Source organism: Sphaerodactylus townsendi, linkage group LG08 (genome assembly GCF_021028975.2).
Source record: "Sphaerodactylus townsendi isolate TG3544 linkage group LG08, MPM_Stown_v2.3, whole genome shotgun sequence".
Lineage (NCBI taxonomy): Eukaryota > Metazoa > Chordata > Lepidosauria > Squamata > Sphaerodactylidae > Sphaerodactylus > Sphaerodactylus townsendi.
Genome location: NC_059432.1, coordinates 45,773,680 through 45,797,883, shown reverse-complemented (window position 1 = coordinate 45,797,883; position 24,204 = coordinate 45,773,680). Strand labels below are relative to the sequence as shown.

Here is a 24,204-nt window from a genome sequence, read left to right as displayed (position 1 = left end):
AGGCTGAAGCAAAACAGGCCAGTATACAAACAAGTGACCTACCTTTATGAACACTGCACTTATTTTTAAATTATGGAGGAGGCTGCAAAAAAGCTACTTTCAAATTAGCTCTATTAATTATTCTCCAAAAGGATCCTTTGCTTTATTACCATAATTCTCAAATCCTTTCATCATCCCAGGAAAGAAAATTGCAGAGGTGTAATCTGGAATTTATAATTTTAAAACCTAAGAAAAGGTCACAGAGGACGGAGGATCAAAGACTCTAAAACCTCAGTTTTACGAAGTACAAAGAAAGAGAGGAACAGGCTTTACCTATTATCCCCCAGCATACTATTTTTTTACACACACACACACACACACACACACACACACACACACACACACACACACACACACACACACACACACACACACACACACACACACCTACATGCAGTTATTATATTTTGCAACATCCCAATATTAATGTGGATTATACATTTATGTTAAGAAAGGAGATTGATAAAATTGGAGGGGAACACAGTAATTACATCATAAACCTCAACGAAATTCTAAAGGTATTGAGTGTCAATAATCAGACTGTCATAAATCACTGCTGTAACAAAACCTGACAAAAGTTAATTTTTAACCAATTGTTTACTGTACAATGTTCCATTAATAGTTTACACAGAAAATGGTTAGGTCTGTAATATTTTCCTTATCCATAAAATATACTGACAAGCATGCAAATGTTAAATTGGGATATCTGGATAGGAAAATGCTACAGTAATAAGAGTCACCTTGCTTTGGTAGGAGGTCAGCTTGTGCATTTTTCAGGGCTAATCCACAATAAAATGTTTGAAGCCCCAGGCATCACAGGAAGGCGTATTGTGTTATTATGATAGCTAAGTCTCTAATACTGTCTAATGCTTCTATCATACAAATAACTCTAGGCTATATTTCTGACCCAAATACAGACAGGATGTCTTAGTAATCCCTAAATTTCTTACAGCAGTAAATAGCACAAATTCTCTTCAATTCACACTAAGAAATTTACACACAAAAACAATACATTTGAAAATTGCCCTCTACTAGATTATTCTTGCATTAGTAGAAAATGTCTGATTGGCAGCTAACTAAAAACCCCTACCCAAGCAGCTTACTACATAAGATCTATGGGTCTGAACTTCATCGTGATGAGGGCACAAATGTTGACCTCTTGGTTTTGTGCTTAAGAAGCATGGAGTAGTAATCCAGATTTTTGAAAAAGCGAGACTTGATGTCACACGTCCACCTCCCAGATATTCCTGACCCTGTTTTCCTTTATTTTATTACACTTGGCCACTTGACCATGCTGGCAGGGGCTGATGGGAATTGTAGTCCATGAACATTTGGGGTGCCATAGGTTGGCCACCCCTGAACTAAGCATTGTGAGGGATTTGTGACCAGGGTTCTTTGGTTCAAATTGGCTTGTGGATGGCCAAGAAGGCAAATTTGATCAGGGAAGCAGCATTGGGGGGGAAAGGGTTTTATCCAAAATGTTTAATCCCCTTGCACTGTTTATCTGATCAACAGCACAACACCACTCTCCCCTCACAAGCTGCTATTTACCCTCAGGAGAAAACATACAGTATGGGATTTTTGACATCATATCAAGGTTAATTAGGTGCTTTTGATTACAATATTCCTAGCAATTCCACCGTAACCATCTGTATTCTTGACATCTCTATTCCTACTAAACCATCTCGATTCCTATTAAAAGCCATTAGCTAGAGCTATATAAAAACCATGGGCTAGAACAGCTAACACTTCCCCAAAAAGTGCTTATTTGAAGGGATTCTTCAGTGAATGAGAAGGGGGAAAGTACAAAGATTACAAACTCTTCCATATTTTTAAAAAATCTGTTTTGGACAGTAATGTCAGTAGCATTTCCTATAGCATTATCTAGCCTCTGTTTTTAGTTTTTAGAGAAAGAAATATGATTTCTCAACAATGTCTCCTACTTTGCTATGTTTATACATTACTAAATTATTAAAGCAAAACCAGGATCAGGGCCACTGAAGCAGCTGTTCACAGAAATAGTTGTGTGCACACAGACTCAAGAATATCAGCTTTTGTTTTTTGATAAGTAGATTATCTAGTGGCTCCTTCAAACTCCAGAGATATAATCATTGATTCAAAGTGGTTTTTGAACAAGGAAGCAATTATGAATAATATAAAGCCTACCCTGGATTTCAAATATAATTATTTCTAAGCTCAATATCAGATATTTGAAGATCTCATTCAAGATTTTCTCATTTGGGAGAGATTAGCTATCTGCAGAATTTATGAGAGCAACTGCTACATATCTACTCAGAAACTATTGACACAAAAGTGATTCATAAGCTAAGTACAAGCTACATATTACATAAAAATGGTACAATCTTTTCTACCCATGGTATGTTTTAGCCTTCAATCTGCTTTGAACCATCTGGTTTCATTTCATCAGGTTTGGGATCACACAGCTGTTAAGAGTTCCAAGTAATGGCTAAACACTGCCCAGGATCAGATGCTCAACATACAAATGAAAAAGGAAGGCCTACAGTTTGTGTGTCAGAACCCAATACACCAAGCAAAATGATATTCCACCATTACAAAGTTTACAATGTTGGGTAATGTTCAGTGAGCTGCTGGGGCTTTATTTGCCTGTTTTACACTTCACTAAATGCAATGTACAAGATGTTTATCTGCACAGCTTGTTTCATGTCTATCTCACAATTTAAACCTTGTCACAGAGATTCCCCTGTGCCCTGATATGGTTGATGCAAGACAAGGGAGCAACATGTGCACAGAAAGCATCTGTGAGCTGGAAGAAAGAGAACTATTGCTCAGTGAGGAAGAAATGATTGCACATCTTTCTGATTTGGAACCTACACACCACTTGCAAATCAAAGAAGGTCCACTTAAACCCATGAGGGACATTCACTCAAGAAGATCCGCATAGTACTGACTACAATCACAGGACAGCAATATTAACTTGAACTGTTATCCATATAGGTATTTCTATAAGGATTAGAGTGCTCTTGTGTTTAACTGATCTAAAAAGGGATACAAATGCTATTAGATCAAATTCTCTTTTGTTTACTAACAGGTAGCCCCATCCAAACCCGGATGTAGCAGGACATGGTGCCACTGTGGCACCACCCGCCATCTCAAATAGGGCTTTCCAGTGGTATTGGGAGCTCGGAAAAGCCCCCAAACTCCCCCACCACCAAAAAGCCCCATAGAGTTTAAAGAATATATGCCCCCCTCAGAAGGGTGGTGTAAGTCCAAGAACCAGTATACTGCACAACCAGCTCCAAACCCTGGAAAGCTTTCTTGGATGCCTCCCCCCACACTGTCATCTGAGAAGGACAAGAGTGCAGCACCACCACAGTCCAGACTTCCAGGTTTTGTGATGGTGGGGCTGTGGGATGTGCAGTCGCTTCTGTGTCTGTTCCCTCCTCCAGAGTAAGTGCCCCAGGGAGGGCAAATGCACCAACATTAGGTTGTGCTGTTTCCAGGACCCCTTCCGCACACGCAAAATAATGCGTTTTCAAACCACTTTCACAACTATTAGAAAGTGGATTTTGCCATTCCGCACAGCTTCAAAGAGCACTGAAAGCAGTTTGAAAGTGCATTATTCTGCATGTGCAGAATGAGCCCAGGTGTACCTTCAGCCCCCTTCCCTTTGGATTGGGCTATTAGTGTCTAAAAGCTGTTGCAGTCATCTACTCCCATTAAACTCTGGTATAGGCCTGGTATTGGAACGGAAACTTTCCTTGTCCCTCTGAAAAAAGACTTTTGCTTAAAAAGAAACAAGGAACGATTCTTCTGTACCTCTTGGCAGGTTTAAAGACCACTAATTGTGGCACACTTCTGGACAAGCTAGTCACAATGGGTCTCACAGGCACTACATGTAGTGATTTCAATCCTATCTGCAAACTAGTGTCAAAAGGGAGAACAGGGGAGAATTCTGTTTTGATCCTGTGACTTTTATACTGTGGTGGACTAGGCCTAATGAACTCATCCCATAAACTGAAGCTGATACCAGACAACACTGAGGTTCTTTTGGTCAATAATAGAAAAAAATGAAAATTTTGGATTTATATCCTGCTTTTCTCAACAGTAAGGAGTTTGATAAACAAGGAATCTTAACTTGGCCCGTTTTGGGTGCTTTTGCTCTCCAATATAAGATGAGTTTCTTGTTTAATTAACAGACACTTCTGGAAGCATAAAAGAGAAAGCTGGCTATCATCCGCATATTTTCTAACTCTGTTCTATCATCACATTTTACTGTGTGAACATGTAATCCTTCTGAGATAAACAACTGCCATTTTGTCTGAATGCAGAAACTCATATTTTCTCATTTCAGCACATACAAACTGGAATCTTGGGAGATCTGCCCTGGCATGTGTAAACTGAGGCTGAAAATACATGCACCTGCCCTTTCAGACAAAATGGCAACTGCATATATCAGGAGGATCATATGTTGTGATCGCCATATGCACAATGACATGTAATGACTTAAAAGGGCTACATGATGACACCCTATCCCAAAGCGACAGATAATCTAATTAAGAGGTCAGACAGATATTGAACATATGGGAAGGGGTACAACTGCAATGCACCCCACATGTCACCTTCCAAGCATCTGCCTCTGCCTCTTCAATGACACAAAGAGTTGTGTCTCACTGGACAAAAGTGACGGAAGCCAGTGGAGTGCCATTCCACTCACACCTATCTCATTCTCCAAATGATATAACAAAACACAGTGATCCAGACTGTCAAAGGCTGCTGTCAGATCTGATCAGATCCACAACGTGGCATTGTTGCTTCCTATCAGAGCAACAGATGCTCTCTCAGTGCCAAAGTCAGGTCTGAAACCTGGCTGAAATGTACCAAGATATGACCTCTGCTTCATTTCCCCTAGGCAGGCATATTGGCGCACAAGGGTCTCAGTTCCACTACATGAAAACTACTGATCGAGAAAGGATTACTACTGAACAATCATTCTTAAAGCGATTTGTCACTTGCCTGTACAGCTCCTATGAGATACCTAAACCAAAATATATATTTGCCTCCAATGTTTTCTTCTGTTATTTTAAATACTAGGATAAGTTCAATTAATGGGATTCACCCAACCTCCGCTACCTTCCCTTCCTGTAGAACCAATTAATAATATAACCATGAATACCATATATACCGGCCTATAAGACGACTTTTTAACGCAGGAAAATCTTAACAAAAGCCGGGGGTCGTCTTATAGGCCGGGCACCCCCCACCCCCTGCTCGGACTTGCCACCGCCTAGTCCAAGGCTCTTTCCTGCTTGCTGTGCAGCTCTTGCCCGCCTGCCCGCCGCCGCCGCCGCCGCCGCCGCCACCGGCCCCACACATCCCCCTCGGCTCAGGCTGGCTCCAGGTTGCCCTTCAGGCAGTCAGCCTGAGCCTCTGTCTATGATTTTCTTAAAAGGGCAATTCCCCAAAGACTGCTTAAAGGGGAAAGTTTCCCCTTTAAGCAATCTTTGGGGAATTGCCCGCTTTAAGAAATTCAGAGCCGGGAAGAGACTGGCGGGAGATCTCCCCTCTTCCCCATCCAGCCAAGAGCGGCCTCCGTGCCAGAGAGGAGCTCAAGCTGGCAGCTTCCTCACGAGGACTGCAGGCTGGGGCACCCCTGGTTTCCGCGGAGGCTGCCTGGCTGGATGGGGAAGAGGGGACATCTCCCCTCTTCCCCAGCCAGCCAGGCAGCCCTCCGTGGAAACGTCTGTGATCCCGTCCCAGCTTAATGGGGCCGACTCCACCGAGGCCAAGGAGCTCCTGCCGAGGGGTGCCGCCGCTGCTCTGTCCCGCCCCTGCGATAATCGGCCTGCCTCTCCTCCGCAGAAGCCTGAGGCCACACAAGGTCATCATGCACCTCTGCCACGGGTTACAGATCTTATATGTCGAGTATGTGCAGAAATCCTATATTTTAACACAGGAAGAAGTGGGGGGGGTTCGTCTTACATACCTCCAGAGAGTCGTCTTATGCATGCAGGTATAAACAGTAGATTTTTTACACATTTATGGACCGTTTGTTCCATGATATTAGTCTTAATAATTTCAACAGAAACATATGCATGCACATGTACCTGTTTATATAGCAGGTACAGGGAAGTGTGCATTAAGCACAGGAAGAATAATTATGTGTTTCCTTACTATTTACTATGAAGGCCTTGACCCTGCAGACTAGGAAATTGTCAGGTCCCATTCTGATCTACAGTTAGGCCCTGAATCATACTCAAATATTTATTTCTTTATTTCACACACACGCACGCACGCATGCACACACACACACACACACGTATATGCCACTCTAATCTGGTTAACCAGGTTTGTTTTCCCATTCCTGCACATTCCTGCACAGTTCTCTCAGAACTCTCTCAGCTCCACCTAACTCACAGGGTATCTGTTGTGTGGAGAGGAAGGGAAGGAATTTGTGAATTGCTTTGATATGCTTCACTGTTGAAAAAAATCAATTATAAATCCAAACTCCTCTTCTTCCTCCTATCTTTTATCTTTTTAGTGTGTGCATCTCCCCCTCCCTCATGCTGACATTTATCAGGGCCTGGAATCTTCTGCAATGTTGCCTGGCCCTGCAGTGACCGCTGAGATCTCACAACATAGTCTTGCATATTCTTGTTAAAGAAGCACATATTGCATTTTCTTTTTAAAATCTTTTTTACACACATTTCAGCACACATGTAGCTTTCTCCCAGCTTGTTGGTTTGTCCTTACACCCACTGTGTAAATTCGATACACACTCTAGGGTCCTATTCAAAATCAGAGTTACAGCTATTTTATTATACCAATACAAGCACCAACCTTATTTTACATCATCTGCACAAGTGGTCAACCATTCTGCCTGACTCAGGTCAGTTCCAAGGCAAGGAAATTCATTCCAAGTGGAATGTTACATACTACGTATTACATCTCAACTGATATACAAGTATCCTCTTGTAATTCTGTCTGTTAGATGTGAAATCAAAGGAAAGTATTCTATCTCCACGAGAATTCTATCTCCCCTCCCCTCCCTTGCATGCCACCCCTCCCTCCATTCCCTCCCTTGCATGCCACCCTCCCTCCCCCTCCCTTCTGCTAGGGTGGGTGGGCCATGTCCAGATGCTGGGCCCCCTCCCCTCCCTTGCATGCCACCCCTCCCTCCGTTCCCTCCCTTGCATGCCACCCCTCCCTCTCTCCCCTCCCTTGCATGCCAACCTCCCTCCTCCTCCCTTCTGCTAGGGTGGGTGGGCCATGTCCAGATGCTGGGCCCCCTCCCCTCCCTTGCATGCCACCCCTCCCTCCGTTCCCTCCCTTGCATGCCACCCTTTAAGACATCTTTTCTTATGTGGAGAACAATATTGTTCCAAATGATGACTGCATGGAAACTATTAATCAACACAAACAGCCACCAGAAAAGTTTGCAGTGATTTGAAGTCTTGTGAACCTTAGCCATGGGCAAGGATTTTAGTTTTATTTCCAAAGTATCCCTTAATGGGCAGTCTTTTATGCCCATAAATGTTTTAGTGGTAGTTGCAAAAGACTGTTGCTGTTGTTGTATGACAGCATTAAATCGCTTCAACACAATTAAAATTGCAAATGTACTTGGCAAAAACAAACGGATTTTTGTTTTATGTAAACTGTACCTTTACAGATTAGGAAAAAATATTTTGGCAAAAAAAAAGATGGAAGAGGAAGACTTGTAAGACTCATTGTTCAGAGGAAAATAATCTAAACTTCAAATGTATCTAATGCTCTGTTAGTAGGTCTATCCCTCTGATCCTTATAAGTTTCTTGTACACTTAACAACCACATCTGATAGCAAACTTCAAACTGGAAGGGTGGCTTTTGAAAAATCCGAAGTCGCCTGGTGAATGCTTTTAAGTCAAGTTCAAAGACTGTTTTAAATATGAGATAGAGCTCTACACCTGTGTATTTATGGCATTTGGATGGGTAGAAACACAGCTCACTGGTTCCCGTCATACAACTCTGGCAGTTGTCAGCATTTTTTCCAGGTTTACAAAGGACACATACTTCCACTGTGTTCTGGAGAAGATTAACCCAATTTTGACTGGGTTAATTAAACTGACAGGTGGAATGGCTTTTACATTTTTCTGTATTACACGATGAAATGAAGACTATTTTTCCCTCCAAGCACTGGCTCTCTCCTTTGTGTTTGAAATTTCCTCCAGCCTTTTAGAGAACTCTGCTTACCAAGGGATACTGGTATCAATAATGTGTTTCACTGGAGGCCTGTGTGCGCAAAACAATCACCAGCATCAGTCACTTTCAACTGATGGCTAAATAATTCATGGAGGACTTAGAAGTGTTGAGGAAATGTGAATGGGATAGGGGAAATAAAGTTTCACTGAACCATTCTTGCAGGGAAAAATGGTATAAAAAACTTCAGCCAGACGATGAAGTATGAGTGCATGCATATCAGCCTTGAAGCAAAAGCTACTAAGAATCCTATAGCATACTAAAACCTAACAAATAATTTTTGCAGCCAAGGACATTGTGTATCTGATGAAGAAGCCTCTTGCTTAGAAAAGTTCAAGCTGCAATAGATTTGTTGTAACTTCGTAGATTTTAATTGAACTTTTGAAAAATAAAATGAAGAACTTCTGCACCAGTCTTTAAGCATTTAGTTTACTATTTATTCTTCAGTTCCTTTCCCCAGAGAATTCATAAAATCTGCTCATTGTTCTGTCTTGAGATATAGCTAAGTCTGTATAAGACTTGACTGATACTACTGCTGATTGAATGGCATTGTATGGTCTAGTTTTTTGCTACTACCTGTAAAACTTTTATAAGATGACCAGAAGTATCAGCAAACACATTAGAAAGTCTGACACTGTCACTCCTGGCTCAACTTTCAATTTATTTCAGAAGTAAATAAAATAACATACACTGTCTAGACATGCGGTGAAGATGCCTAAGTCATTGACAGCTGCATTCTTTCACAAAAAATTCTAATGTACAAGCCCCTTTGAAATTAATTATACAGAAGCAGTGTTTGTGGATGGTATCTTTCTTGCAATGAACAATGAATAAAAGTCTTTGACAATACAATGAACAAAATCCTTAAAAATTAGCCACGTTTTCCTGCTTTAGACAAACTACACATTATGAGTAACCCCCTCACCAGAAGATCATACTTATCTACTCAATATTTTAATTTGTTTTATCTCCGCCCCCTCCCCAGCACAAAAAGCATGCCTTGCTAGGTTTCTTTACATGTAAAGTTCTCAGAAAGGTTGGTGATCTTGTTGGAGCTATTTAAAAAGGGACTACATCATAAAATCTTTGTCTCAATTTCTTACTAATATTTTAAATGCCTGCTGAGCTAGAGAATGATATGTAACAGTCACTGCAATGCTATTTTGCATCTTTTAATAGCTTTTACAAAGCCCAAGATCCTAAAGTTTGCATTTTTTCAAAGTGAACCACAGTAGTCGTTATGATTGTAAAACATAATGATTGCAGAACTTCTCAGTAAAACTGACACTTCCTTTGGAAGAAATATCATCACTGAAAAATACTATAATGGAACATTTATGACCACTAGTCTGAATAATCCCCTTGAGACTAAAAGGTGAATTGACTATCAACCAGAAACATTCTACTTCAATTATTTAACCCAGTTTATTAAGTGAATTCACAGCAACTTTTTGGAAACAAGTTCTTTTGCAAAAGGGGTTACCAAAATATAGAGCCCCATTCAAACCCAGAGGTGGGGGGGGCGTGGTGCTAATGCAGTGCTGCCCCACCGTCTCCAAAAGGGCTTTTCAGCAGTACAGGGAAAAGCCCTGGATCGCCCCACCAACGAAAGCTCCCATAGGGCTGAAGGGATGTAAGCTGTCGAAAGACAGACATAAGTTTGAGGGCTGGTGTGTTGTGCAACATTGGGAGGGAGCAGATAAATGTTGGCTCTGCCCCCAGGAATGTCCCAACCAGACCCCCCCTCCCATACTGGCATCTGAGCAGGACATCAGAACAGCATTGCAGCTACCCGAACTTCTGGGTTTTGCAGTGGCATGTCTGCAGAATATGCGGCCACTGATATTTCTGCCCCTTCTGCCAGGGTAAGTGCCCCGAGGAGGGCAAACATGCCAGTGCAAGGCTGCACTGTGCCCTATGGCCCTTTCAGTCTCCCACTTTAGATGGGGCTGCCCCAGAGGTGGGATCCAACCAGTTCTCACCACTTCTCTAAAAGTGGTTACTAATTTTTTCTGAGTGCCGAGAAGGGGTTACTAAAGCAACCTCCCTGCCCAATAGGGACTGGAGGTGCATGTGTGTGGCGGCGCCACTGTTTGAATCCCACCACCATCGGAACCTGTTATTAAAAATTTTGGATCCCACCACTGGGCTGCCCATTCTCAAGAAGATACTACGTAACCTGGGATCTAATCAGAGCATTTTAGTTTAATAAAAATTTCTGACTATCATTGCAGAGATAAATTTGAAGATCTACTAACAGCAAACCCAAAAGACTAATTGGCACATTCTTTTAGATACTGTTTTTGCATTTATTTATCTACGTAAGCAAAGAGCTCACTGATTACAGTAGCAACCACTTTTTTTAAAAATTGCATTTTTAAACTGAAAACCACTATACAAACAAACAACAATAGCAAAAAAACTTTAAAACTACAAACATAGAAACAATATAACAAAAACCAATAAAATACATCGAATCAAATTACTGACAGAGGGCTTAATACTTGACACATTTTTCAATGTATCTTACAATACAGATTAGAAAGGAATTCACTGATAGCATTGGGGATTTTTTTTAAAAAAATAACTATTTATATATTTTGCACTTAATTCCTTTTCTATAATCTGAGGAAAGGCTTAGATAGATATTTAATATCTTTCTGGCTCAGGTATAGAATAAAATAATGCCAGTTTTCATAGAAATCTGATATTTTAGTTTTACCTTTGACAACTTTAAATTGATGTCAATTTTTCTGCCACAGCTATTGAACACAGTTTGGAATACAAAAAATGTAATGCTAAAATTTCTTCAATATGTTGCTATTATCCTGTGAGTTGCCATCAACATAAACATTATTAATCCCTTGGATGCTGCTTTTCTATTTTGTTCCTCCCATATGTTAACAGAACCAATGCTGATTTGATGTGTAATAATTGCCATTTCAATAAATATTTTTCCCCAAAACATTGACACTACAGGGCATGACTACCACATATGGCTATGTATGCCTTGTTGGTTGCAACTTCTCCATTTTTCTTTATTTGTATTACTTTGTGTTGTTTTAGAGAATTCTCCTAAGGATTGTTGATATAGTTTTCCTAGTCAGAATCATCCATAATTTATTATATATATATATTGTTCTATTGTTATCCCAATATCATTTCATATTTTTTTTCAATCCATTTGACATGCTTATTTCTATCACAACTAAATGAGAACATATTTTGGAATCAAGCCTTTTGCACTATTCATATGATCCATTAGGATCTGTTCAAATTTAATCATCTTTCTAGACATTTTTTGCCTTACTGTAGGATCCATAATTAGGCAGTGTAACTGGTGCAAAATAATTTAATTCATTGATATCCCTTGTGGCTTTTCTTTTAGTTGTACTACAGCAAGGGGAGTTCCATTTCCATGGCGTCTCTCATTCTGTAAATCCCCTTTTATTTCCATTTAAAATATTTCTCTGTCTTTTCTACATAAGAAAAATTGGGTTGTAGCATAAATGGAAGAGATATTTCTGGAATTAATTATCTTTACATTTATTGCAAAATTTTAATGTAGTATACAGAAAAGGATTCTCAACCCATCTCTCCCTTTTCTTCTCCAAAGACAATCCTTTCAGTTAATTGTAGATGTTTCCCAATTGCTTCCATACTTACTTTTGCTTTATTAGAGGTTTCCTCCAGATACAACACCAGCCTTTTCAACAGTTTACCCCATAATATATATACTAAGTTCTTCCCCCGTCCCCCTTGATCCAATCTCTTCTGTCTCAAAGTCTTTGTAAGATGTGTTTTGCCTTTTCACCATTTTTAAAATTTTCTCAACATACAAAAGATCAAAAAAAACCAACACAATCACTTTCATACCACCATCACGTCAATAAAAAATAAGAACATGAAATACACAAAATGAAAAACAACCAAATAATGACTTTCCGCTATTTCATTGTTGAATTCTAATCTATTCTAGGTTAATGAATCTATTTAAAATGGAACAATTTATCAGTTGCATACTTTATCATTTTCTAATATTCTATTTCAGTCTGCTGTTTTCTTCTAGATCTCAAATCCTGAAATTATTTCTCACCTACCATAAAAGGTTTCCAGTTTTCTACAAACATCTCTGTATTACTGTCCTTCAGTAAGGTTGTTAATTTTGCTATTTCTGCATATTCTATTACCTTCTGAATCCAATCTTCCTTTGTTGGTAAATTTTCCTTTGTCCATTGTTGTGGTGTTTTGTCTTCATAAATAAAACCAGTGAATATTTTTTTGCCGTTGTCATTTGATTCAAATTACTATGGTGAGTGTTTAAAAGAAATAGTTTAATGTTGGTCACTCTACCATTTTTATAGCACTGGTTTTGCCCAAAATTGTCAAATATATCTGGGACCACCCTTTAACATCTTTTCTTATTTGTCAAATTATGGAAAGTAAAATTATCTGCTGAAGTTTACTTAACTTCTTCGGAATAGTTACTTTCAAGTATTTAAATGATTTGTGAAATAATGGGATTTGATGTTATATTTTGGGTTTAATCGATATATATAAAAAGCTAACAGTGTTTTTGTTGATGATAGTATAACTCAGTAACTGCTGGACCAATTCCTCTGAAAATTCCCAGCCACTATAGTCAGCCAGGTGAGAATGTTTTTAGATGTTCACATACCTGAAATTTCACACCTGGCCCAGGTAAAACACCTTTTTCCTGGCGCTCCATGGTGAAGGACATGCAGCTGCCTGTGTGTAACTGTCACCCTTAGAATGTTCGTGATGCTTAGAATGTTCACTCAGATGGCCAGATAGGAGCAGTGAAAACAGTACATAGCCAGTAACATACACACACATACACACGAGGGAGAGGGAAGGGGGGGAGAGGGGAGGTGGCATGCAAGGGAAGAGAAGTGAGAAAAGGGAGACAGTGAGGGGTGGCATGCAAAGGAGGGGAGACAGGGGGCCCAGCATCTTGATATGACCCACCCACCCTAGCAGAAGAAAAGGGAAGGGAAGGAGGGGGAGGGGTGGCATGCAAGGGAAGAGAAGTGAGGGAGGGAAGAGAGTGAGGGGCAACATGCAAGGGATGGGAGGGAGGGGCCAGGCACCCTAGATTCCCTGAATACTGCGGTTACAGTTAAGAAACCAGGCACACATTACTCAGGAGTAAGCTCGGTACAGCAACCGTGACATACTTTGAATGGCTGCGTCGCGCCCCTCAGAGGGTTTCCTCAAAAACAACACCCATTTCCATCAACCGAATTTACTCTCAGGTAAAGGATCATGACCAGCCAGCCTAGATGTGTGGGAGATGTGCCTTTCCATTCCCCCCCCGCCACCCAAGGAATGCGGGCACACACATCAATGACATCGCACAGTATCAGGCTGCATGTTTGCATGAGCACGTACTGCTGGCCTCTGCAATTGATTTGCTGCTACTGTTCCTTTCCCATTTCACCACAATAAGCCACAGCAACGCGTGGCTGGGCCCCGCTAGTGTTTATATATAGCACTCCAGATTTTTTTATAATTAACACATAATCCTGCTACTGTTTCATATTCATGGATCTCTCATTAATTCTGGTCAAGCTTCTTCAGGATTTATGGTTAATATTGCTACATTGTCAGCAAACATATTGATCTTGTGTGTTTGATCATTTATTTTTAGACCTCTGATATTGTTGTTTGTCTTTATGGCAAATACCTAAGGTTCTATTGAGAAAATTTTGAAGAGGTACTAACAGTCAAAACAAAAAAAAATGTCTTTTCATTTATTTATTTATGTGAGCAAAGAACTCACTGATTACAGCGGCAACCACTTTCGACATCAAACATAGATTAGAACAGGGACATAGTCACCACATGATACACAGAACAGGGACACCACAACTTATCCAGTGTGCTGACATTGACCCTAGGATGGTGGGTGCAATGACAAAATGGCAGCCATGGGAGATGAAGCTAATCACAGTATGGCTGCTGCAGGAGCCAGAGCCAACCCCCAAATTTTAGGGTGATAATGTTATGCATAACTCTGATAGTAGCTCTCCAACATTTCAGGAAGAAGTTATATTTAACGGGATCCCTTTTAAAATTATATTGTTTAACAATATTTTCTTACGTTTTATTGCATGCACATGTTGAGCTAGCTCAGAAATCATTATCTGGCAATATGTGATTTCATTTTACAAGCATCTATTGAACTTATGTAGGAGAAAAAATGGTTCTTTTCCTGACTGTCCTCTTATGTGAGTCATTCCCTCAAGAACCTAGACCTTTCTAACATGTGCTAATACTTATAACAATAATAGTTGATGCTGAATGTTGGTCAGAGCTTCTTGTACATGCACAGCAAGAAAGAAATTCTAGCAAAGTATTTATAGAAACACAAAGGATTCTGGAAAAGTGATCAAAATTCAATGTAATTATATTGTTACTAATTTCCACTGAATTATAAAAATATACATTCAAACTGTGAAGATCAAATGACTTCAATAGAAGTTCCAGTTAGATGCATTAAGCATTTTAGTTGTCCAGCCCTGTCAATGTTCAGTCAGAATCATGTCCTGCTGTGTTTTCAAAATATCACTCTGCTACATAGACAGGTAAAGAACTCTACAGAAAGCCACTATCAACATTACAGCATAAACAGGAAAAACTCAAAAAGCCAAACCTGGTTATATCAGTCTTTCTAAAAGTACTAGGTGGGTGTCAGGAAAGGTGTCAATGATGTTCCTGGGCCCATGGGTACCATATTGGGGACCCCAGAGCTAGAATATTACATGTGAACCAGCCCTACGTAACCAAGAACAATAAACAAAATGTTTCATATCAATACACATGACTTCTAAGGAGTTCTCAAAGGCTGACCCAAAGATTTTTCACATTAGGGATATATGTGGGGTAACTCCAGAGTAAGAACATTACATAATACTCATGTTTTTCATAATCATTACTAGTCATCTATCATGAATGAGAGATGAAAATTATGTTAGATGCAAGTAGGGTGCTATGTTCTGCTGCAGTAATATAATTTTACTTCTGAATTTGTTTTCCATAACAAGAAACAGCAATGAAAGATATCACAAGTTTTCTAAAGCTCCTAGGAATACTGTATTAGATACATAGATTACATCAAGGCTTACCTTCACAAATTCTGTCCAATCGCTGCCGTTTGACTTTGTGTTTGTCCACAAGTGCCATTGCTCTACTGTGTTATTTGTAAGTTTTGTAAATCAAAGGATAAAGCAATCCCCGAAGAACTTATAGAAATTCACAGTAGTCCGAGTGCATAACGTCACTTTGAATCCTGAAACAAGAGTTGTACGCCATTAGCTCTTGGTAAAGCATTGATCTGTAAGTGACTATAGATGCTAACTGAATTAGTTGAAATTCTGATCCTCAAGAAAATTAATCGTAAATGACAGAACCCATAAACACTGTAACTAAGGGGGACAGAAGTGAGCTAGTTTTACTTAAATCCATTCACATTCCACAAACCAGGTCTACTTCATAAAAGTCACATCAGCTGGCAGGGGCTGATGGGAATTGTAGTCCATGAACATCTGCAGTGCCATACGTTCGCCAGCTTGGCCTCAGGAGAATGCTGAAAGGACTGGGGCACTACAATTTTGAATCATACTAAGAAGATGTTGAACCATTTCAAGACAGTCAGCTGGGTTCTAGTGCACAAGCAATGTACTTGATCCCCAAACTCGGTATGGGACCAGACAGGGAAGAGACAGAATGGAATGAAGCAAGACTAGTAATAATGCTTCCAAACATAAATGCACCCCTGAAACTGTTTTGTTCCATGGACCCTTCCTAATTACTCATGTGTCAGATAAACAACAACAAATTCTTATAAATGGGATTACAACTAAAGGTGGAATTTGTGGCTGACATGAGATTATTGCAACACAACGCATAGCATGACATCCCATGCCATTCATTACATAACTTATCTGAGGCAGGATAGGGGCTATCCTCTGTGATGTTGCAATTAAACAGATGCCTACAGCTCAAACACTAGACTATGGACAGAGTTAAAGAAATAGGCTGATGTTCTGAGTCAGTATATATTTTTGCCCCTTGCCCAGTAAACAGATATATAAATATATAAAATAAAGATATATACATTTATAGACAAATAAATTCTTTAGAAGTGATTCTGAATTTTTGCTGCACTGCGCTATTAAAATATGCATTTGTCATAAGAGCTTGATGTTGAGCTCTCTGGACTTCACTGTGGCTTAGGCAGAGATATTAGCATATACACAGTTCCAGGCTCCTTGTCAAGAATAGCCACATTATTATAGCAATCACAATCTGCATCCATTAGGACTCATGTTGCCTCCAGCACTGTTCTCTGGACTCTGCTGGAGGCTACTACACTGTACCATAAAGTCAGTTACAGCAAATACAGCTGTACACATGAATATGAAGTCAAGGAATTTTTATGGATCTGATCATACCCCAGAGCACTGAATGCGGCCTCCCAGCCAGAAACTTGTAGCATGTGTACTTACAGATATTCTCAAGTTTCTTATTTAAAAAAAAAACATGACCCACCCTGTGCTGTTGAGAAAATATTGGAAATGTGTTGGCTGTTTCTAATTAAAGCTTAGAAACATTGCTTCTGGTGGTCGGGGGGTAGAAGTTGTTTGCTCAGCTTCTTTGTTTGCCAAAGCTTTCAACTCCACACTCCTGCATTTATTTCTTCAATATTTATCTTGTGACTCCATGCAATCCTATCATCCAAGATAATGCAACACAAAATTCTGAAGCCATCTTTTTAAAAGTATGCTATTCAGTGAGGCATATTAAATAGATTTCTGAGAGCTCACTCCTTGTGTTTGTATACTGCTCGCAGAATTTGGGATTCTGACTGAAGACGCACCTGTACAAACACACACACATCACTGTGGTAATCGCACCATAGAACTTTCCTTGATGATGACATGCGATTCACACATCCCTAATTAGCATTGTACCGTTAAGAGAAATTTTTATCAGTGCCTGGTTTAACAATACAATGTGATTGCTCTGAATATATAATCTTACTAGAAAATCTGCAAAAAGCATGAGAAACAACAGAAAAAATTCTAGGTATGTAAAAAGCAAACATTTGAAACAGTCATATGATAGATTCTTAAGAGGCATCAGAATTTTACACTTGAGGAATCTCACTTAAAATCTATGTACCTCTTAGGTGTATGGCACTTTGAGACTTTTACCAAAGATCAGCAAAACTCCGTGAGAATTATGAAGCACACCACAGAAAATGGCGATGTTTATTCTTCAAACAGCTATGCCAGAATTTGCAGAGACCAGACCTGACTGTAGTATCATTATATCCCAGTGCAATACATTCTTGCAACTTGCTTTTTGGGGGGCAAACATCATACCACTGTTAGACGAACTTAGAGAAAGTAAAAAAAAAACACCTTGTACCAACATCAGATTTTAGGAACTCTATACCAGATACATTAACAGTTCTCCAAGTAAAACTATCCTAACCTTTGATCCAGTGAAAATTCAACCAATTCTGAATAACAGGGAAAATGTGACCTAGAATCTGATTGACTGTCTTTGGCATGTTTAATGCCGCACTTGCTCATTCAACTAGGTATATGGATAAATACTAATGTCTGTGAGTCAACTGTTAAAAATGCCTATGAATTTTGTGCATGTGGGTGACAGATTTTCCTCCCAAAGATCTTCAATCCGATGTGAAGGCAGTTGGGTGGTGAACAAGGCGATGCACATACAATACCATTTTAACATATACAAAATAAACAAAATGTTTGGACTTGGAGCCTTGGAATGCAAGTTTTCAAGGGTATTAAAGTTTGCAGACATAACTTGCTGGTTCTGCCCCATGACACTGAAATAGAACTTATTCAGTTTCTGTAGTAATAATTAACAGCCCAGCAATCTTCCTTAAAGCCTTGACTGAAGAATGGTTCACTCCTATCTGGGATGGTCATCCCCTTCCACCAAGCACGAAGCTTCGAAAGAGACATACATGGAGCGGTGAGGGATGTAGGAGACATCCACCTAGATCAGACAAATCAACCCTGAAGGGTGACAGATGTCGGAGCCTGATTGCCCTCACATCCAAACAAGATAAAGGTGTGTTTGCTACAGAATTCCAGGCTCCTCATTTGCCTTCCCATCATTAAAACAGATACGAACATGCTCTAACTCAGTGGTTCTCAACCTTCCTAATGCCACGACCCTTTAATACAGTTCCTCATGTTGTGGTGAGCTCCAACCATAAAATTGGTATATATAAAATATAAAAAGACCGTTTTCCAATGGTCTTAGGCGACCCCTGTGAAAGGGTAATTTGACTCCCAAAGGGGTCCCGACCCCCAGGTTGAGAACCACTGCTCTAACTTTACCTCGTGCTGGTTTGTACCCACTCTAGAACTCCAGCCAGCCAGATTGTCCAAAACTCATACTAAAGAAGCAATTTGTGTTTGGTAAGATAAAAATACAAGGTGAAGAGTTGCAACAACATTCGTTTGATTTTGTGAACTGGTTTGTGTAGGGAATGAGGCTGTTCTCACTGTGAGCAAGGAGATCTGAGAATGGAAGCTACTACATAACAGCCTTGATTCAATTCAGCAAGAGGAATCTTTGGCAGGATTACATTTCAGCACATGTAGGCAATATAGATGCAAATTTTATTCTGAAATCACAATGCTCATCTGGCCCCACTAGTTGAATGCTTTCTTTAATGAAAATGGCAATATGCGTGCCTAGAGTTGGACTGAGACCATTGGAGAGCTCTGTGTCATTTTTGATAACCAACCCAAGTACCTTATGGAAACATCAACTGTCTTACATTGCTGTATGGTATCACGCACTACCACCTAAGGTCCTAGTGGTCTCTGCTACACAGATTCAATCTTCCAGAAACTACTGGCTTTTAATAGTTAACAAATGTGATATCATACTGCAGGGGGTAGAGTTGTAACAAATCTACTGCCTACCAGGATCATAATTTCACGGAGATTATTGTTATTATTATAGATGGTTATCAATTATGCATCAGGTTGATAGTTAATTTATAAAAAGAACGGGCTCACTGGCACTGCTGAATTCTGACTGATAGGAGAGGGGCGATTCCCTGGTAGTTAATGGCCAATTTCCCAGCAATATGACTGCAGCATAATCACAGAGATTTATAGTAATAATTAATTGATTCCTTCCCCCACAAAATGTGAAGATCCTAAAAAGCATGATTCCCACTCCTATTAATTATTAATCTTGCCTTTCAAAAGTACCTAAACCCCTGTATTAGGAACTGAACCTTTCTTAAGTCAAGAGCTTATTGTATTTGCATGGGGGGGGGGGGGCACATACATAAATAAACAAATGGTTACAGTAGATAAAGCCAAATGAAATATTTTTCCATTGTCAACATTTCTCAGTTTAATTAAAAACACTCTTTCAATTCCCGTAAGAATAAAGAAGGAAACTAAAAGTAGGTAGGGTTATGCCTGGGCTTGAGCTGGCCTAATCAGGTATGCAGAAGTTAACTCTGTTGTTCAAAGGTTACCTTTGTGAGACTGGGAAGCAACCCCAAACCCAAGTGCATACGTACACACAAACCAGGATCCATGGTATCATAGAGGAGATTATTGTCCTTGTTTTGGCTATTTTATGCAGTAGCTCAAGAGAAATGTAGCCACCTTCTTTCTACCTGTGATAATGTCTATGCCATTGAAAGACTGGCCATTTTAAAATGCAACAACCAGTAACTGGGTCTAGATCTGGGCTGGAGAATGAATTTTATCAATTAATATTTGGTAATTGGTCTATCAATTGTTTGATGTAACTGAGTAAGGTCAGCTAACCACACAATAAAGTGACTGGAAGCATATCATTCTCCATATACCTGTACAAAGAACTAGATATTTTTTGCCTAGTGGGAGAAGAGCAGCTGGATATATTAATGCTATGTGGCTTCTCCATGCCCCCCGCCCCCAAACTGAAGCTGAAAGAAGTTGCATGGCAGCTGCTGTCAAAACCACTAGTGCTGGCTCTTTCCACTTTCAGCTATTCCTGCAGAAGTTCCTTCTCTCCTCTTTTTTCCTTCTACATGGCCCAGTCCTAGCAAACTACCAAGCATAGATCTAGTAGCATATTCTAGATATGTTACACTTATGATATAAAGGACTGGCCATAGGAACTGTGAAGAAAGCCATACATCAACAATGCTCCACTAATTTGTGCATGGTTGCAAGAACTTTAGGAAGACTTATCTTGAACAGCAATTTTGAATTTGAAGTAATGATGGAACTCTAGATTTATTTATTTTTAGTGTCCTTCAAGGCTTTACCCAACCGGCACACTGCAGCATTCTCTCACAACCATTATTTTAGTATGTCATGTGCATTTGCTACATTTTTTCCCAACAATACTCATAAAAAAGATCATAAATCCATCCTAATACACTGATAGCAACTTTATTTCACTGGCTAATTCTGCATACTTGCACCGTATCGTCTTGGACAGTTCACTTTTGGACTTCCAATGTGCTTGCATTGCAGTTTCTTTCCAATGACCCATCTCATGCAATGGTATTTATAAGAATCTCATAAAGGTAGCATCCAGTTTTAAACATCAAGATTCAGGGCCAACCACAGCCACTTAAATTCATTAGTGATGTATCAGTTAGCATCCAGAGCTTGCATACTTAATCAGAAGCTCTTGAAATTATTGGTGATAGCCTTCTGAATAAACCCTATGATCAAAACTTTTCAATTTATGTAGCGGCTGATATGATATTAGCAGTCAGCATATGCTAACTAGTTTCCTTGATACAGATGCATTTCCAAGGAGAAATCTTTAGAAATAAGCAGTAATCATACAAAAATGAGCATGACTAGGAAGGAATCAAATAAGGAAGAGGGAGTGGCTGTGTTCAGGCATGACGTTGGCTAGCCTGGTGGGCTGTGGCTGTGTTCTCCGAAGAGACAAAGAGTACACCCATGGCCCACCAAGTCAGCCAATGGGTGCAGGCCTTGTCCAGCCACACCCCTCCTCATTCCCAGGGCGTGGCTGGGCCTGGGCTCAACATGTGCATGCCGCCTGAGTAGACTTTGGCCCAGCCACACACCCCTTCCTTCCTGGAAGTGTGGGGCATGATTTTCCAGGGCCCCCACATGACTCCACGGGGGGCACCCAGGACATTTGTCCCTGGACATCCCCATGGAAGCTACGCCACTGCAACCAGTTGTAAGTGCTGCTCACCTCAGGTGAGCAGGCAAGTGGTGAATAACATGACTAGCATAGCTTCTTTTTGAGCTAGACAGTCACATGTCCTACCACCATGAATACATTCATTTTATTTATATGTATATCCTATGCTCCCTCTGTCCAGCAGGGCTCAGGGCAGTTCACAACAAGCCCAACATAACACCAGTTATTTAAACCACAACAATACATTTGATAAGTTACATCTAACCATAAAAGTTGGTGCATTAAAATCAGCATCCTGAATTAAATCAAATGATGAGTCTATGGAAAACTAGGAGTATAGTAGTTAGCAGCAGTCCAGATTGCTCTGGGAGGACTCGTAGGTGGAGAGACTGTGTGGCAGAGCAGTGGAGTCCCCAAGTCCAGCATGGTGCTCATGTTGGTTCTGGTAATGCAGCTATGGTATTGAACACAAAACTGTCCCTTATATCTGTCTCTCATTACCAAGTATTACCCTTAAACGCACAATTTAGAGCAAATCCTTGAGAATAACCATTTTAATTTGTAATGCCTTCATTATTTCTCCAGTCAAAAATCACTGCATGTAAAACATTTGCTTTTAAACTAACTGCACATGACAACAGCAGGAACTCTTGGATCATCAATAGAACACAAGCATAAGCAAGCAAGCAAGCAAGCAAGCAAGCAAGCAAGCAAGCAAGCAAGCAAGCAAGAAAGAAAGAAAGAAAGAAAGAAAGAAAGAAAGAAAGAAAGAAAGAAAGAAAGAAAGAAAACTCTATCTCCCCCCCCCCAAGTAATTACCAACATTATCAGATCTCGAACACATGTAAATTGGACTCTGAAAAGAGAAAGAAACCCAGAATCCTTAAATATGGGATTTATTAAGAACAGTGGTAAACATCTTTTTAAAAAGATATGCAACTATGAATTTGAACAAGCAAAATCTATATTCACTGTTTGCTCTTGTGCTTCACACAATCATCTGAAAATTCTGGTTCAAAAATTAATCCAAGTAAATGAATCCCTTGCTGCACACAATAGTGCTCTTGACTAATTTCATGAATGTCTGGAATAAACTGTTACTTGAGAAACACAAATCTAAAAAAAAGAGAGAAGACAATGACCTCATAATACATACAACATGGAATATGTTGGATGAACACCAACATGAATTTCATAAACAATGCTCCTGTACTTAAGAGGTAAAAATGCACAGAGCAGCAAGGCTAACTCTCTGCAACTAATTCAAGCAAGCTTTATAACTTGCTGGTATAAGCATAAGCATAATTCCATGGTCAAGTGACTGGGAACAGGCCAAATTTTTATTTCTAAATCAAATTCAACCTCACATCTAACCAATAGTTACCTTTACTTAACCATAGTTTTAAATGTTGGTCTGCAGCAGAACAGCAAAATAATGATCATGGGTCTAGATCTACTAGCCATTTTGGTTGCTCTTTTCTGCACCTTCTCAAGCTCTGCAATATCCTTTTTTAGGTATCGTGACCAAAACTATACACAGTATTCCAACAGTGGTCTCACCATATATTTGTATATGGGCAGTATAACAGCAGCATTTTTATTTCTCTGTTCCTTGTCTAACTGTGACCAATATGGAATTTGCCGTTTTCATAGTAGCCGTACACTGGTTTGACATTTCACCACCACCATCCCAAGATCCTTTTCTTGGTCTGTTGCTGCTAGCACAGATCCCATCAGTGTATATGCAAAGCTGGGATTTTTTGTCCTAATATCCATCACTTTACACTTATTCATATTCAATCTTATTTGCCATTTTAATGCACATTCCCAGTTTGGAGAGATCCTTTTGGAGCTCTTCACAATCTGTTGTTGTATTAACCATCCTAAACTTAGCCAATTCATCATAGTCAATGCTAACAAAAGCTCCCAGTTTTACTAGGACAGAACACCAGGTGTGTTTGCAAAATAAAGACCTTGCTCAGCATTAGCCATGCTCATATTTGGTACAAATACAACTCATCAGTTGGAGGAAAGGAAGGAACACATAATCCCATAAGGACAAAATTAGGTGTTAGGGATTGTCTGCTTATACCAGCTTGATGCCCACAAACAGCACTCTTGAGCCTTTACATGTACTCTACTACTGTTTATGTGTAGGTGGTAGGTGTGTGGGTGTGTGCACACACTCAGCTTTTGTATTGGATGATATACTATCAAAATGGGTGACTGTTTTGAGTTGGCTGGTGGTGGCAGAAATGGAAATTGAGTAACACTCGTTATTCCACTGTATGGATGTATTACATTTGCATTTCAGGATGAAGGTGCCACTAAATGTTCATGTTTGAGTCCTGAAGAGGCTTTCACAATGGTCTTGAGCAGTGCCTCACAAAGTGATGACAGGGGATCTGAAAACAAGCAGTATGTGGCACAATTTAGAACCAGAAGATTATGCTCCTTCAGAGCAATCCTCAAACTCAAGTACATCTACAGATGAGGAACAGCTTTTGGAAAGGCTGCCAGAAACTCACAGAAGAGGCAGATCTTTTGTTCACAGTTAACCAAGAGCCAGAACAGACAAGAGGTTGGAGGATAGTAACTGCACATCCAGCTGGTTCTTTCCAAGGTGAACCTAGAGAAGGCAGCAATACTGATGCTATGAGAAGGAGGAACAGATGAAGCTTGTCCAACATTCCACAGCTGGTTCACTGTAGAACAGCCAAAGACAATTGTACA

The 24,204-nt window shown here is 39.9% G+C and overlaps 1 protein-coding gene across 3 annotated transcripts in view; it reads right to left on the bottom strand.

Moving 5' to 3' along the window:
• Positions 1–24,204, bottom strand: part of CTBP2 (C-terminal binding protein 2) — a 249,470-nt gene that overhangs the window by 79,815 nt on the left and 145,451 nt on the right. For 2 of the 3 annotated variants that reach the window (XM_048505311.1, XM_048505312.1), the window contains exon 2: positions 15,402–15,565. The exons of the other annotated variant lie outside the window; for it this stretch is intronic. In XM_048505311.1, the coding sequence (XP_048361268.1) occupies positions 15,402–15,459 (58 nt within the window). In that variant the 5' untranslated portion in view covers positions 15,460–15,565. The remainder of the gene's footprint in view (positions 1–15,401; positions 15,566–24,204) is intronic. 3 annotated transcript variants of the gene reach the window in all.